This window comes from Trichosurus vulpecula, chromosome 7, assembly GCF_011100635.1.
Source record: "Trichosurus vulpecula isolate mTriVul1 chromosome 7, mTriVul1.pri, whole genome shotgun sequence".
Lineage (NCBI taxonomy): Eukaryota > Metazoa > Chordata > Mammalia > Diprotodontia > Phalangeridae > Trichosurus > Trichosurus vulpecula.
Genome location: NC_050579.1, coordinates 204,196,709 through 204,214,544, shown reverse-complemented (window position 1 = coordinate 204,214,544; position 17,836 = coordinate 204,196,709). Strand labels below are relative to the sequence as shown.

Sequence of the window (17,836 nt, the reverse complement as noted above, 5' to 3'; positions counted from 1 at the left end):
GGGAAGCAAGGTCATGACAGGGACAATAATATACTTGCCGTGAACATAATACCACATTAGATCCATAGGCAGCCACATGGTGGGATGGATGGAGCAGAGCCCTTGGAACTAGAAAGACTTTGGTTCAAACCTTGCCTTGGAAACTTACTAGTTGTGTGATCCTGAGCCAGTCACACCCATTTCACCTCTCTCAGCCTCAGTATCCTCATGTGTAAAATGGAGAATAATAATAGCACCTATGTCACAGTACTTTTGCGAGGATCTTATGAAATAATATATTTAAAGCACTTTGTAAATCTTTAAGCGCCATATAAATGCTATCTCTCTTTACCACTGCTATTAATATTAATAGATCTCATTTTAACAGGCCTCTATCTGAGGGTTCTGTACTAAGTAAAACAAAAAAACAGGAAGAAAAAACTGGAACAATGCCATAATAAGACAATGAACAGGCCTGGTTTAATAATTGGCATGATTTATATAGTCTGATGAGAGAGAGACTTAACAAGCACTACCATAGCCTAGATTCATTATTCTGGAATAAGGTCAATAGGATTTTCAACCAATGCCCGGTAAATACAGCTTTGTTCATGTAACACTTTCTGGATAGGTGCCATGCTGAGTTTTTTTTCTTTTTCCAATGGGCACAGTCTCAATCCAAAATTCCAAATACAAAAGACATAAAGTTTTGAGTGTTCAGAAGTCATCTTAGCCATGACAGGTGCCATATTGGGAAGGTTTGTTTTTGTTTTAAGTCCATATCTAAGTCAGAGTAGCAACCTAAAAGATGACTTTTGTGTATACATAGATATTCTTTTGCTTTTTTAAAAAAAAGTGTTTTCTTCCTAGACTTAATACTACAATTTTATTATCACATTTTCCATGTATATCCCTTATTTTTATTGACACATATCAAATGAAATAACGATGACTATAAGAAAGGTCAATCTAATGGATTTCTTAAAAGACAATATGGTGGTTAGGGGAAGGAGGGGAAACATTAGACATGGAATAAAAAGACCTAAATTCAAATCCTATCTCTACCACTTAAAAGTTGTGCAACCATGGGTAGGTTACATAAACATCTAGCCTCAGTTTCCTCATCTATAAAAAAATGGGAATAACCATAGTTGCATTTCCTACTTCACATAGTTGTTGTGAGAAAAGTGGTTGTAAACCATAAAGCTCTATGTAAATGGGCTCCTTCATTATCATCATTGGGCTTTACAGTGAAATCTGGACATCACAGTGGACCATCATCTGACTCTGACTCAGGAATCCACAGCTATTATCATAAAAACCAAAGACAGAGAGTAGGACCAAAATGGTTAAACAAAATCATTGTATTGGCTGGAATCTAACTAAACCTGAATGAATGGAGCAAATAAATGCCAAAAAGAGAGCCACTAAAAAGAAGTGGAAAACAAGGACTGTGACAATTCCCATTTTCAATATATACATGTCAGATATTCCACCTCAAAGAAACAGTAATTGCTTATTAATAGTAAATTATGCCATAATAGCCCACTACTCCAAAAGTGTAACTGAATTACTCATTGTTTAATGATTGGCAGTAACATACTTTCAGCTGCCAAAAAAAAAAAAAAAGAAAGAAAACAAAAATCCAAAGATCCATTCTTTACTTACTGGCAAGTTTGTTGTCATTACTGTACAACAGTAACCAAATGGGAGACTCTTTCTGTGTTAATGTAAGTCTAAGTATATAAGCAAAATGCATAGGCCCAAAGGAATACACTTTTTAATTTCATGACCGTCAAGTGGAAACTTGACAAAGATGCAGAAATGCAATCTTAACAAGGCTGGGAGCTAAAATAGTGCTGGAACCAGAAGGCAACTGGTATCCCTATTATGCAGAAAGTTTGATATTTAAATGGAAAACAAACCTATCCAAAACATATTATTGGAGGAATCGGCTATCCCCACGATGTTCTGCAGTCTTAATTATCTTGTCCCACATGACCAGTGAGAAAAGTGAGAGCAAGACTGTGGAGATCTAAGGGTATTCCACAGAAGACCAGGATCCTTTAAGACCCCAATCAAAAGAAGAGATAGGATCTGAAATACAAACAGATCTGGGTCCCCATGGACCCAGATGGACAATAGCAAAGCTGTAGGTCTATAGTTAGGAATACATTTGAAAGACACGAAAATAGTGGCAGTTAGGCCCCACCAAAGGCCTTATTCAAAAGTTCCAAGCAGCAGAGAAGCCAGATAAGCAAATTAATGTAGAGAAAACAGACAGGAACTGAGCATGAGAATATCATAGGAATAGCAATAGGCCTAGACTTGTGATTCATTGACATAAGAAACTCCCCAAAAAGGAAATTCTTTCCTCTAATGCAAGTTAGCACCCTTACTGCAAGATGTAATGTTAGCTGTCCAGAACACTAAGATGTTAAATGATTTGTCTAGGATTATACAGTCAGTATGTGTCAGAGGCACATTCTCCTGAATTTAAGATTGACTCTATCCACTCTACTGCACTGCTTCTCAGAAAGTGTCACAGGAAAATGAAATAGCTCATTTCATCCATTGTAAAGTAGGGGATCAGTTTTGTGATCCTCCGAAATAAGTTAGTTAAACAGACTTAGAACAGTAAGAAATGCTGAGCATTTATCTCAAAAGGCATTTAAGTGCCTATAGCATGTAAGGCACTATAAAAGGCATTTATGTTTTAAAAGCACAAAACACAAAAGAAAAAAAATAGACACCTGAATGAAATGATCAGAATCCCCCCCTTCTTTGGGTAATTCATATGTTTATGTCTATGATGGCAGCCCATTGAGATACTGTGATTCCAACATTAATCCTTCTCTGTCCTCAATACTAGGATAATTTTTGTTTTGTCAACATGGCCTGATGACAATTTGGAAATTAACATAGATTTTGCAAAGAGCTACAAGTACTTGTGGATCAGCAGCAGGCAAATTTTAACTGCTTTCTTAATATAAACTTGTACCCATCAGAAACATCACAACTTAAAACAACAGTACTCTGCCAAAGCAGAATTCCATTCTCTCCCCGTATTATCATTTAATAAGACTTTTCCCCCATCTCTGAGAGTCACCAAGAAATGTCAGCATGGAGTAAACAAGAAACAAGAGAAGGCTGTGGTTTTACTGAATGTGAGACTTTCTGGGAATATTCAGGGAGAAGCCAGCAAATGACAATGCCTCTTTAGTTTACTAATTAATGGCATCCTACAAAAGGTTCTTAAGCGATACTTTCTAATACTGTGGTGCTGATATTTTGACATTACATTAAAATGTAAACACACCAGCCCCAGTGTTCATAAGAAGTAATATGCTTTGTATCCAAATCATTTCCATAAACACTAGTTATTAGCAGATTTGATGTGTAAAGTATGGTGCTAGGCACTAAAGGATAAACAAAGAAGCATGAAACATGATCCCTACCCTCTTAGAGTTTACAATCTGGGGGATGAAATTAACCATATAAAGAGATACAGTGCCAAAGTACACTGTAAAATTGAATGAATGAGAGGTACAGATGCTGGTAAAACCCTTGGAATGGGGGGCTGGGGGAGAAACCTGCAGCCTCGAGGCCACAAGTGGCCCTCTAGGTCCTCAAGTGCAGTCCTTATTTCATTTGTTCTGTGAAGTTTGGATTCAGTCAGAAAGCTGCGTTTGAGGCTCTAGAGGGTCATATGTAGCCTTGAAGCTGCAGGTTCCCAACCCCTGCCTTGGAGGAAAATAAACCTCTGGTTGAAGAAGGATCAGGAAAGGCTCCATGGAAAACCAAGACTGTTAAGGATAGGATTTCATCACTAAAAAATCATTTTTGGGTTTTCTGATATCCACTTTTTTAACAGTGTCCTTAAAAATGCAAAAGTGGCTGTGTTTTGTATTTTATTCCAGGGTATTCTTGGCTCAGGATTTGCACTAAAAGTGCAGGAACAGCACCGCCAGAAACACTTTGAGAAAAGAAGGAATCCAGCTGCCAGCCTAATTCAGGTAAATTTCTATGTAATAGGTAGGTAGCAGGATCTGTCTCCATTAAATACTTGTTGGGTACATTTTACAGTCTTTGTGCTTCATTGTTTTGGAGAATTGTTGTTTTGTTTAAAGGAGCCTGAAGCCTGAACCAAATGTACAATAACATGAAAACATCTTGGATTTGGGTTTATTGGTTCAATTTTTCCAAGGAGGAAAATGTACGTTTTCAATGCCTCATTCATGCATCATTCAGATGAATAGCCTTACCAATAAGGCCAAGCAGAGGGCAGTGGCTGGGTGGCTTACTGGATGAATTAATTTGTTTTGTGAGTAACCTAGAAAAACGGAGTTGATCATTAAGTGATGGAGCAGAACATGGTACTAGCCCCATATTCAATTTTTTTTTCCAAGCTGAGAGGATAGCAAGAATCTGAGGTGTCAATATATTTATTTAGAATGTAAAGGTTGGAGTTTTATGGTAAATTATTACTGCTATCATTTTGTGCAGCAACTTGAAACAGATACCATATTTACAAGCTGACTGTACATTTTTGGTTGGCAATATGAAGGAATTCAGTGTTGGAGAAAGTGAAAAATTAAGCATGATGTTTAGCTGAAGCCAGTTCACAGAAGCATTGACTTTTTAGTCAGCATTTCTTCTTATTCAGTGGCTCTGAACTTGTGTTCAACAGCCAAAGGAATGCTTTCCCCCTTCTTTGCCATCCATAGTTTACTGGCGTGCCGCCTGCTGTTGGACCTTGTAGGGAATTTAACACACATTTTTTTCCCCAGTCAAATTCCTTTTCCCCCTTATGACCCAATAATACACAGTCAGCTTTTGATTATACAGAAGTTGATTATCCAACATGTGAATTTTTTTCTAGGTATCTGGCTTCTCTTCCTGTCAGTTTCTTAGCCATTTTGATGCTTATTGGTACCTTTGCCAGAGGTTGAGTGGAGAAAGAGAGAGAAAGGAAAATTTGAAACCAGTCATTTTTCTTCTCTTTATTAGCTCAGGGAAAGAGTGCTTGTAATCTAATGATTGAATGGGTTTTGTTTTGTTTTGTTTTGTTTTGTTTTAAATCTGAGTTCTCCCTTGTTACCTGTTGGCATGGAAAACAGAGGTATATGTAATACTCAATTAAATTACCAGTAAAGGTAAAACTTGACTTCATTTTTAAATTCCCAGTTTTCAAAATAAAATTGGGGGAGGGGGAGAGTTAATAAGTTCCCCTTTTCTAAGCTAGGGGGAAAAGAAATTGCTTCTGAGCTCTGGGAGCCAAAACATCTGGACTTATGTAAAGGAGAGTTGTTTCAATTTCTAAAAGTTGTCCTGGGACCCAGGAATTTCTTAATCCTTAAGAGAGCCTTGATTGGTTGTTTGGTGTATTCAGTATTATTAATGAATTATTCTCCTCACTACCACTGTCCTTTAATCTTGCTTCATTCCAGAGCATCAGCAGCTGTGTTTGAAAGTGAGGCCCTTTGCAGAATATCTATCACAAGATACACTTATGATAAGAGAATAAAGGAAACCATTCTTTTTATCTGACAGGAACCATTCCTCTCAAGTCCTAAATTGTTTGAGGAAAATGAATCCCAAATGAACTTTTTCATTTGATAGTAAGTAGCTGCTGCTGAAGCAAACTGGTAGAGGTGTAGAGAAGTACAATGACGGCATCATAGGAGAGCCCATGAAAAAGGAAGGAGCCCCTTTCCATAGAGAGCTATTTGTTTTTCAATCAACTTGGGTTGAGGAGGTCTAGCTTGGAAACCCAGGATACATTGTATTATGTAGAAGAATAGGAGTGGCCCCAGGTGTACGGGGAGAAAAAACAACTACAAATTAGCCAACAGGAAGGAAAATTACCAAATTTGTAAATTATCCTTCTGTTTATCCTTCCAATGCTGATTCTAATTATTTTTTAACATATGAAAGTATTCAGTGATCTTGACTTTCTAATGGGAAATAGGACAATTATGAAATTTGGGGGAAAAAAATTGTGCCATCAAAGAAGGTTTTATTTCTTAATGACCAGTAATCAAGTCAGAATCTGTTCATTTTAAAAGGCAGTCAACTGAATTAGTTGCAGTATAAATAGAAGGATAATTCTTGAATGTGTTCACCATTATTTCTACTAGCCAGAATTGGGGCCCAAAAGCTAGAATCTACACCATACATCTGTATAATTTGTTCTATGCACTAGATTTGTAAACCAGCTTCATGAGCTGACGTATCGTTCATTTCCCTTATCCGCTAAGTCCTTCTTGGACAGCAAAGTGTTTAGAAGAACAAGCCCAAACCTAATCCTATTTGGTTTAAATCACAGCCATTGTCTTTCTGGAGGGTAATGCAAATAATTCAGTGCATATCCAAGAAGCAACCACCATCACTGGGATTTCAGAGCTTTAGTGAAAAAATACAAAAGCACCATAGTTTATAGCCACTGTAAATGCAGTATTTTGTATAATATATTTAAATAAACTTTTCATTTAAGAGAAAGCAAATAACTTATGACAAAAGATATATCTTTTTAAACATTTATATGTTTGCAAAAGCCTTGTAATTTGTAAGTTTTTGATCGTTCGTTTCAGTCATGTGCAACTCTTTGTGACCCTATTTGTTGGTGAAGATAGTGGAGTGGTTTGCCATCTCCTGTTCCAGCTCATTTTACAGATGAGGAAACTGAGGCAAATGGGGGTTAGTGACTTGCCTAGGGATATACAGCTTGTGAGTGTCTGAGGCCAGATTTGTACTCAGGAAGATAAGTCTTCCTGACTCCAGGCCCAGTGCTCTATCCACTGCTCCACCTAGCTGCCCAATTCTTAAGTGCTATCAAAAATTCCAAAGCTTTTGAATTGGTATTTAAAAAGAAAATCTTCCCAAAGTTCCATGTTAGCCTGTATTCACATGGTCAGTTACTATGTAAGGTAATATATACAGTAAAACCACAATGCAACGGGCCACAATGATCATTAAGTGTCTAATTTATATCCTCTCCACTCCCATAAGAAAATTCAAGTTATGTCTGACATGCATATAATTATGTATTGAGATTTGAATTAGATTGTTTTCTACATAGCCCCAAATTTATCAAATAACAAGCAACTCTATCTTTCATTGTTCATCACATAAAGCTGGCCTTTGGCATATATGTGTTAGGATCTCCCCTAGACACTATTTGTTTTTTCTACCAAAATTTGATTATTGCCGAAAAAAAAAATTTGGATGTTCTGAATTGTCAGTACATCAGTCCCTTAATCATTTGCTACTGAAACTACTTGAGTTCATCTCCCAATATGTACTGGCAGCCTATTATTTCTCTGCTATTTCAATTAGCAGAGATAGAGTCCCTCAAACGCACATGAGGAAAAGTCAAGGTTATTCTTGAGAAAGGACTAGCAGAACTATTTGTTCCTTTTGCTTTAGACTAAAAACTAGCATCAGCCCTGAGACAGGTGCCACTTAGTCCCTTCTGTACTGTTTGTCTATAAAAACCATTTTGACTAGAAGAGAGGATTGAAGAAGCCAGTGATTGGCAGTTAAGAACATGTCAGATAGAAATGAGGTCAGAAGCTAGGCCTTGGGGTAAAGAAAATTTTCAACCTTTCTGAAGTGTAACCCATTCTGCCTAATGTTCTTTATGGCCTTGGTGAGTGATGTCTCAGTCCCTTTTTGTTGTTTTGTTGTGGTTTGCTGTGTTGGGATCTTTGGGGGTAGGGGAAGGTGACAGAGTTTCAGGCTCAGTGATGAGTGTGGACTGTAAGTGAAGGTCCACACCAGCTTTGATTTCAAAGAACCAGGATCCAAATACAGATATTCATGGGAATGATTTTAAATGAGTGGCCATTTCCATTATGACCACAGATCTGTTGGGTTTTCTGCATAAAGAGCACGTTATGCCAAAAAAAAATCCATGAATTGTCACATGTCACATATAGATAGTGCAATTTAATATCTGAACAGCTAGGCGGCACAGTGGGTAGAGTGCTGGGCATGGAGTCAGGAAGACTCCTCTTCCTGAGTTCAAATCTAGCCCTAGACACTTGCTAGCTGTGTAACCCTAGCCAAGCCACTTAACCCTATTTACCTCAGTTTCCTCATCTGCAAAACAAGCTGGAGAAGGAAACGGCAAACCCCTCCAGTATCTTTACCAAAAAAAAACCAAATGGGGTCACAAGTCAGACACAAATGAAATAAATGATCAGCAATACCAATTTAATATCCGAAAACCACATTTCAAGTTTAGCACAAAACTAATCATCATATCATCTTTAGGTTGCTGAACTGTCTCAATGCAATGGGCCAGATGCCCAGTTCCTACCCACATATACTTCAGCACTTTTGTTCTGGATCTACTCAGGTGCACCCTCCTCCCTAACTTACTATGTGCCAGGCACTGTACTAGGCACTGGAGATACAAATACGAAGAAACAATCCTTCCTCTCAAGGAGCTTATATTCTAATGGAAATTCTGTCCCAGGCACTCTCTCTTCCCATATGAAGACTACTACTGTGCCATTCAGATTTAGAATCTCTCAGCTGTTAGGGAAACAACATGATTTAGTGAGAAGAGTCCTGGATCTGGAATCAGAGATCCAGGGTTCGAATACCAGTTCTGGCACTTACTCCCTATGTAACCCTGGGTAAGACATGTAATCTTTGGAACTCAGTTTCCTCAAGTATAAAATGAAAAGAATTGGACTAGGTGACCTCAAAGGTACCCTCCATCTCTAAATCTATGATCCTAGACTTCAATGCCTGATTTGTGATCTTTCTTCTTTAATTCATCATGTATTTGTGCTTTCTGATCAGAAAATCTGCAGTAAACTCCCACTGTAATAATCTTCCTTACACTGAATTGTCCCCAAATAGTTTCCTCCAAGCTCAACCATGCCAACATACATTCATATAATGAACCCAATAAAACCTATTGCCATCGACCACTCTGATTCCTGAATTTCCTCACAAAAAGGATATCTTTTTGATGGACAATGCTATTTAACCACTCCTTTTTGTTCAACTTGAATAAAGTGTCTCCTATTGCCACATTCCAACACAAGTCATGCCCCACAAAGTCATGCTCCCTCTAAAGTAGTTTGCCTCCTTGCATTAAGATATCTAATTTATTTTATTAGCCCTAATGTGCGTGTTTTTAAAATAGTCGTTTCTACAATATTTTTCCCATGCATTACTGGGCCCACTCACTAATGTTGTTCTTTGAATAGTATACCTGTGGTTTTTCTAATCATGAATGAAAGGAGCCTAAAATAGAGGCCTGATATGTTTAAATGAACTTATCATTTAAAGTAAAATTATTTTGACATGTTGGTTGCAACAACATATTTTGCCCCAGTTGCTTGAGTAAATACTTTATCGTGACACTGTTTGCAGGTCAAGTACATAGCAAGAATGCTCATTAAATGTCCCTAGAAAGGTGGTCTCTAATGGGTGATTTTTCTAGAAAAGGTAACTATTTCTTGCCGCAGCCACAAGATTAAGAGAGACAAATTCAGCCTGTCATTTGGATGCTTTGTCTACACAACAAATGTATTTTGGGTGGTAAACTAATTTTTTTTAATTTTCCATCAAGCTCTGTCATTGTATAAACAGAGCCAACAGCCAGTCCTGAACTTCAGCCTTTCAATGTTCCCAAAATGCACTCCTTGTAGAATCTTTTCTCCCCTCCTCTAATTTTGGTCTTGGATTGTATTATCACTATTTGTCTTCATCTTTAGCCTCAAAATAATTGTATAAGTTCCACCTCAGGAAATTTCACAAATTGAAATCATTTACCACTCATGTCTACTTACTAATTGGATTTGAAACTATTTAAAAGCTATTTGCAGCTGTCTAATTGATCTTTGATTAAAGAGGTTCAGGATGACTGTTTTTTCCTCTATCATATTTTGGTTTTCAAGGACTTTTTCCTGCAAGTTTTCCTGGTATTGTTTCCTGAGCTAGTTCAACAAGCCATGCCCTTGGTTTAGGCCAAATCAATTTTTTTCCATAATCAATTTTTAATTTATTTAATATCATACTATGTTGGTTTTCTTGTGCTTTTCTATTCTTTCCTGATACCAGGCTGCTTGGTGAATTTATTTGACTGACTGCAGAGGAACAAGCCTAGCAGCCACCTCACAATATTATAAAAGTATTCTTCCACCCCTCAGGCATGTATCAGGACTATGAATGATAAGGACAAAAATCCCTTAATGTGTATTGTTTTACTAATCAGCTTTTCCATTTTTGTTCTGTCCTCTGCTCCCTCTGCCTTTTTTTTCCTTTCTTTCCTTTTTTTTGTTCTTTTTTTTTAATCATGTATCCGGCCCATAGTGTGTATGGCGTAGTTATGCAGCTGATGAGAAATCAGTTTCCATTGCTACCTGGAAGCCTCATTTGAAGGCCTTGCATACCTGCAGTCCTACCAAGTAGGTACCAGTCTGAGAGTCAGTGGTGTGCTCAATGTCTGTTCCGGCTTGTTTTGTTTTTGTTTTGGGGTTTTTGGTTTCATTGTTTTTGTTGTTTTTAATGAGCATTAATGTTTGGTTTGTCTCATTCTGTGTATCTCTTTGAGAGTTTCAAATCTGGTTTGTAGCAACTTGGACTTCAGATTTAATGTGTGCCCAGTGAAACCCATTGCCAACTACCAGTGGTGCTAAATAAATAGATTAGGAGGACGATGCCCAGAGTCTCACAATCCTAGATTCTTTACCCACTGAAATCAACCTCATGATACCAATTCTTTGTTAATATTCATTAAAGATGTTAATAATCACAGACAGATGAATAGGTATGTTGTTTGTTTTGCTAATTCTTTGTATGTTGGCATGAAGAATAGTGCACAAACAACTTTTTAGTGATCAATTACTTCCATGAATTTTAATGATTTATAGCAAAAACTGTGAATATCATCACAATATCAGAATAATCAGAAATTAAACCTACATATGGATACAGTGTATAGGCTCAGATATATACATGTGCACAAAACACTATTTCTAATATTCATCCTATTCCTTAAGTGCCTCCATCCCATAATAACAGCAACAATCTGAGGACAACTAGAAGGGTAAAAAAAATCCCTCAGCTTCATATTCTATATATTGATTCTAAATCCCTCTCAAAAGACAAGTGACTCAATCTGCCAGATCTATTAAGAATAAGTATCATCTGGATATCATTATTTCAAGAAACTCCAGTTCTTAAACTTTCACTTTGAGGTCAAACTAACGTAATTGTTGAAGCAGGAAAATAAGGAGGACAGACTTAACTTGATTATATAGTGAGGCTAAACAATTTCTCTATCAGATCAAAAATTCATTACAGTACTATCATTAGCAATCAAAAATGTCAAGGTAATATCTGCCAAAGACCTCAACAAAAATTGACAGTACCTGTTCCAAGGTATAGAGCCTTGACAAGTGGCTATTGCTAAATTGAGCCATTCACCAATTAAAATCACTTAAGCAGTTAATGGAGTAGGCAACCAATAAATGTTTCTTGAATTGGAGTCTTATATGGGTTAGTTAAAATGGATTGTGTCTGTTTTCTAAATGTTTAAACATTGCCACTTTGCTTCTCCCATTTAGGACATTAAAACATTTGATCTTCTAACCCCAGTCTAACCCTGACTCAGAACTTAGTGGTCAAGTAGAACTGATTCAATGCCTTAACTACAATAGCCAGGGTTCTATTCTTGAACAGGGAAACTTCCCTGTTTGTGCTGATTCCAGAATGACTCTCACTTCCTCAAATGATAGTGAGGAGACATTGATTCTAATTCTGTCTACTAACCAGCTTTGTAAGTTTAGGCAACCCACTTCTTCTCTCTGGGCTTCATCTGCAAAATATGGAAATTGTCCTAGATGGTTCTGAAAATGAGGCTTCATGGTGCTGTGAAAAGAGTGTTGAACTTAGAGTCAGAGGACCTGAATTTAAACCTGGCTCTGCTAATGTGATCTTGATCAAGTTACAATTTCTCTTGGCCTCAGTTGCCTCATCTATAATGATCTCTAAGATCCCTAATAGTGCTGAAGCTATTATCCTATGATTCTTGGTATCTCTGAAATTCTGTGATTCTGTATGTCAGTGTCAGAACAACATCAGCACCAAGGACAGTTCTATGCATAGACATTGGATTTTAGCGCTACATAGGACCTTAGAGATAATTGATGGATACATGCTGAATGAATACTTTATTCATGTATAAAGAAGATAAACATATAAACCATATGGGTTCACTTTATTGAGGACTGGGCCTCAGGGAAAGGTTTCAGACCATTGCAGTTTTAAGAAGCTGTGACATTTTACGAAAAAGAACATAGCAAATTGCCAGTGATTCCTTAGGGTATGAATCTTGGAAGAGGAAAAAATAAGTAGAATTTGGAAGCATTTTGTATTTCTAATCCTCTTGAGGGAACTTATGCAAACAAGTGTTTGCTACATGAATTTAAACAGAGAAGGGTAGAAAGAAAGCCAAAAAACTAAATTTTAAAGTGATAAAAATAAAGTAGTTTATTATCACATGAGATTATTCAGCATCCCCCAAGCAGTTTTAGAAAAGTCATTTTGGAATGTAGAAAAATTGATTTTTATAAGCAGGGAATATCATGTCAGATTCTCCTAGTGCATATATTGTCATTTTACTTGAATAATCTCCCTCTTCCACCTCACCTCCTATCTTTTCTCTCTAAGCAGGGTTGGGGGAGAGTAGGAAGAATTACATAAATACCTAAATAATGGTCTGCCACCTCCTGTAGCTTTTATTTATTACTGACAGTCTCATTTTCATTTACTAAATAAACGAGTTTTTCCATGGCAGTCAGTGGCACAATTAATTGGACTTTTGTTGTCCTAAGACTTTTCACAGAATCATAGATTTCACTGAAAGGGACCCCAGTGACTATCAAATCCAACCCTCATTTTACAAATGAAGAATCTGAGGCCCAGAAAGGTTAAATGACTTGCCCAAAGTCACAAAACCAGTAAGTGTCTGAGGCAGGGTTTGAACCAAGCCTTCTTGACTCCAAATCTAATGCCCCATCTACCACACCATGCTTTGACAAGTCTTCATTTCTTAAAAAGACTGATTTAATACATATTTTATATTTTAGATCAGTAAGATTCAAAAGTAGTTGAAAGAAGTATTTACACTTAGAATTTCCTTTCCTTTCAAGTTTTTAATTGTGAAAATAATACCTTAAGAGATGAATCAGGCAGTTCCAGCTCACTGCTAACACTCCACATTGGTTTGCAGGAACAGTGGGGTGTCTATGGACACCCAGGGAAAGTAGAACAGAGGAAGAGATAAAGGTGGAATAGGCTAAGAGACAACTGCTGGGGTAGGGCAGAGAGTGAAACCCCTTCCAAAACCCATGGATATGCCAGTTCTTCAATTTAATGCTTTGCTGTTTCCTCTTACAAAAGCCTCTGCTGGCAGCAACAATTGTCATTTCAAAGAGAGTTGAGGTTGAGGGTGGGTATGAAGGTCAGAATTTGTAGACAAAATGCTTTTCTTGGCCCTTCTTAAAACAAGTGGGAAAGAATATTCAGAAAGCAGTAAAATGCAAGTGAAAAGGTTACTGTCTGAAACAAGTCAAATGATTTTAGGAAATTGCATTAACTCTTGGAAACCACCAGGACACCTTTTGGTACTACTAATGTGGCAATTTCCCATTGCATTTTTCTATAACTAAACTTAATACTGGAAAATATTCAAATACTACTCAATCATAGCCCAGGAGAATTCCTGTAGATTTCCAAAGCACCTAATTTATTCCTGGAGAATGGTTTACACGATGAGAAAAGCTGGTTCAGTCAGAGACTCTACCACAGAGGCACATTCACACATTAATGAGTCCAGATAAAGAATAGGACGGCTGAACTAAAATAAATCAGGATACATCTGTGGCATTAGCATCCTTTTAAATGTCTGCTTATTCCATCTGAATCAAACCCATATTTCTTATTACAGCTTACTTTGCTTAATGAGAAGTCTATCATTTCTTGCTGTATATTGCACACAATGTGGTTGTTAAATAAATGTTTGGCTGACAGTCTGCAGTTCAAAGTGTGTGTGTATGTGTGTGTATGTGTATTTTAAAGTTGCCAGTATCATTATTTTCAGGGATATCATATTTATGAAACTTGCTTAAATATTTCTTCCATAAAAGGTTTATTTTAGATGTGTATTTTTTCCAATTCCCAATTTAACATACATCAAATGTCAAATATTTACATGCATTATTGACTGACATCATCATTGTTTCTCTTCCATCTGCACCCACACCTGAAGGAAAGACCAAGGGGAAGCGTCCAGCAGGTTTGTGATTTCTCTTTTGTTACATGTTTGTTTATAAGCCAGGTATCTGGTGGATGTTTTAAATGGGTTTCTTCTGGGAAAAATCGATCAACACATACAAAATGATTAAAAGTGACCTTTCCCAAGACTGTCTGAAAATGTTTCATTGATCACTCACCTGCTGCCTTATACACTCCATTGAGCAAAGACTATTCTAGGGAGGTGGGGAAGGGTAATAGCTGTTGGTGACTCCTTACTGCCCCACTGCTAGGCAAAAATCATGCTGAGGCATTCAAATATAGTAATCTAGAGAATAAAGGCAAATGTGTGTTTTCAAGAGCCATGAGCATGGAGAACTTAACAAGTGGACAAAACAGGTAGCTCCCTAAGGGAATGATTTGAGGGGCTCACCTGCAAGAGTCATTGCTTTGAGTTAAGGCCCCAGCTCGAAGAGGCTCTTTTAAATGCAGTTATATTATTGGGAAAGTTAACAAATATCTCTTTATCAGCCATTAACATCTTAGCTTAGATTAATTTATCAGATTAGATAACAGAGAGCTTCATACTATTTTGAATATATTAAGAGCTTAATAAGTTAGGTTTTTTTTCATTCATGCATTCATAAACCCTGTGGGGAAGGGAGATGGGACAGATAATGTTTGGTGCAGGTGAGGGACTCAAGAATATTCTGGAGTACAGGTAGTAACTAGAAAGAATTAAGCTTGAGGAGGCACTTCATCAAGGGTGGCAGACACAACATAAGAATGTGGGGTGCCTGGAAGGAGATGAAGATTCCTGAAAACAAACCTGTCCTGCTTCATAATTTGACCACAGTCAATCCTGGGCCAGGAGCTTTTAAAGCCAGGTAGAGTCTCATAACATGGGCTTACCTTGATGGGGGAACCACATGCTCCTAGCTGGTCCTTAGCTTTTTATATTCAGAAACCTGATTTTTCCCTTTCCGTTCAGGATAGAAGCTTAGGGAGTGGGCAGAGAAACATCTGCTCATGCCATACAAACCCACTAGAGACTTGCCTAATAATTCAGAATGTCAATTAGCTGGTTTACAAGGGAAGATATAGCTGAAAGACAAAAATAACCATTACTGGTTGTTTGCCCAAGGGATTCCCTTCCAGGGGAAAGGTTCAATTCAAGAGACCAAATCAAAAGATTGTTTGTCATAGAATCAGACAAAAGACAGATATCCTTAAGGGGTATTTCCATCAAGCCAAGGTAACCTAAGTAATTCCTCTCTTTTCCATTAAAGGGATATTTCCATCCAGATAACTAGACCTGGTCATTAAAATCAGAACACCCTCTCCCTTGGACATTTTTTTTCCAGAAACACTGAAAAAACGAAGACTCTGATTCTCTTCTTTTTTAGATCCTATGTTGACCACCACCCTTCTGTTATAACATTTTAATTAAGCCACAGCTTATTTTATATTAGTGACATTTTCATTTCCTAGTAGAGAAAGACAACTTAATGAGCAATACTTTTAAAAATAGTCATTTTTTATCCCATTCACAAATTTCAGATATATACTCCTATTTTGATGCATCCACTTTCCTATTCACTAATCCTGTCTCTGAAATATACTTAATCAGTCTTGGTTCCCTAAGAATGTAATGATGATGCACAGGTACATGAATAAGGATGCATCATGTAGATAACTCCCTCCACTTGAGCAGGAAATGCCTTTTTAATAATAACTAACTTTTATGTATATCCCTTTAAGTTTACAAAACCCTTTACATACATCATCGTGTTTGAGCATTGTAGAAAACATGCAAGGTGGGTTTTTTAGGTATCCCCCACCTTTACAGAGGAGGAAAATGAAGCTCAAGGAAGACAGGTGAAAATTATCATCTTGAGATATATGACAAACTTATCCCTTAACCATGCTAAACATGCAGAAAAGGATAAGACTTCATAGTAATTTTCACCAGATAGATTAATAATCTAAGCTTTAAGAGTATAGTATCTGTAAATGAGCAAACCGGCCCCATTTGAAGGTGGTTCAACGTTTAGGCCAATACAAAACCTTTAGGAATATTGGCCCTGACTTTAGATAAAAATTCATTATGTCATCTTTCCCTGTCTTTATAGCTTGTCAAAGCCAAGTTCTCACAGCCTGAATGTCTCCCACATGCCTTTTAATAGTTTTATTGTTTAGTTCATTGTGATTATCTACCACAAGTACATGCCAGATTCCTATTTGAGGCCTCAGAGGCTTCTTTCAAAGAGTAATAGCATTCCAGTTATTTCTGGATGGGCTTATCAGCATGCCTATTTGTAAACACTCCAATGCACTGTGACATCTATGACATGACATGTGAGGTACATTTTATATTTTGTGATATGCTTAGTAGCAGTGAGAAAATATTTTCTCCACATCACTCATTATTAAGGCAATGTTTAAACAAAGTTCATACTAGGTATTTCTCAGATCAGGGAGAATGGTACAGGAGCAACCCAATGTGGTGATAATTCTATACAATTATGAAGGATACAGGGAGAAAAATATAAGCAATGTAAAAACAAAATATGTAAATAAAGAATTATTTTAAAAATTTACAACAGAGTTCCCAACTAAAGGGAAAGATCACATTAACTCTGGCAAGAAAACAGCCATGACCTTTTAGTGCAGGTCAACTGAGCTAGGGTGAACATAAGATTTCTATCTGCTAGTCTGTCCTTATTTTGGTTACATGGCCTATTATGACTCATTTCCTACTATACTCGCCTGAGCCTGCCCTACCTACCTATAGCATAAAGAAAACTTTAGCATTACTCACACGATCATTTGTTTTCCCAGTCACTTCATGTATTTCCCTGCATCTCCCCCAGGTAGCCCACTTATTGTCACATAAGTGGAGAATGTTATTCATGTCAATGCTTTTAAATGGAATTATTCAGAGATAAGAAAATGTTCTAGTTTTGCCATATATGGTCATTCAAAAAGACAGCTATTTGTCATGAATTACACTTGTTTCTGAATGAACCACGACTCCTCTTCAGCCAACTCTTGATTATTGAGAGGTTGGTTATCTAATTATCCTGATATTTAGGATCTCTATTTCAGTTCCTCCCTCACATAGTCTATCTTTTGTCCCTGTCCCCCATATGTTACCCCTTCCAGCAAGTGGAGTAGAGAGAGAATATGAAACTCAGAGCAGTCAGTTTTGCTACTTCCTACCAGCTTGTTTTCACTAGCTGGGAAATGAGGTCATATGTATTCTTATTAATTAAATTAAGGTTTGCAGATTAGCTATGGATTTCAGTGTCATGGTACACCTGTTCTCTATCATGAACAATAATCGAGAGGTGGCTAAATACCTTAATTTTGCATTAAGCTTCATAGTAAAGTTTTCAAGGTATAAATAAAAGTCTTTTGAACCTTTCAGCGATAGTGAAAGTTGATTTATCCTGTATTCATGAGAATGGTCATAAAAAGAAACATCTTAAAATTTTAAACAGAAATTATATTCTATGTTTTAGTGAAATCATGTGTTGTGATATGTTTAAGTGCCTTTTCTGAAGCATGATATTTT

The 17,836-nt window shown here is 37.0% G+C and overlaps 1 protein-coding gene across 1 annotated transcript in view; it reads left to right on the top strand.

Annotated features, from left to right (window-relative positions):
• The window catches only part of KCNQ5 (potassium voltage-gated channel subfamily Q member 5), a 715,330-nt gene that overhangs the window by 611,559 nt on the left and 85,935 nt on the right, over positions 1-17,836 (top strand). Inside the window, exons 7-9 of the mRNA XM_036768782.1 lie at positions 3,900-3,995; positions 10,315-10,409; positions 14,276-14,302. Coding sequence (XP_036624677.1) covers positions 3,900-3,995; positions 10,315-10,409; positions 14,276-14,302 — 218 coding nt within the window. The remainder of the gene's footprint in view (positions 1-3,899; positions 3,996-10,314; positions 10,410-14,275; positions 14,303-17,836) is intronic.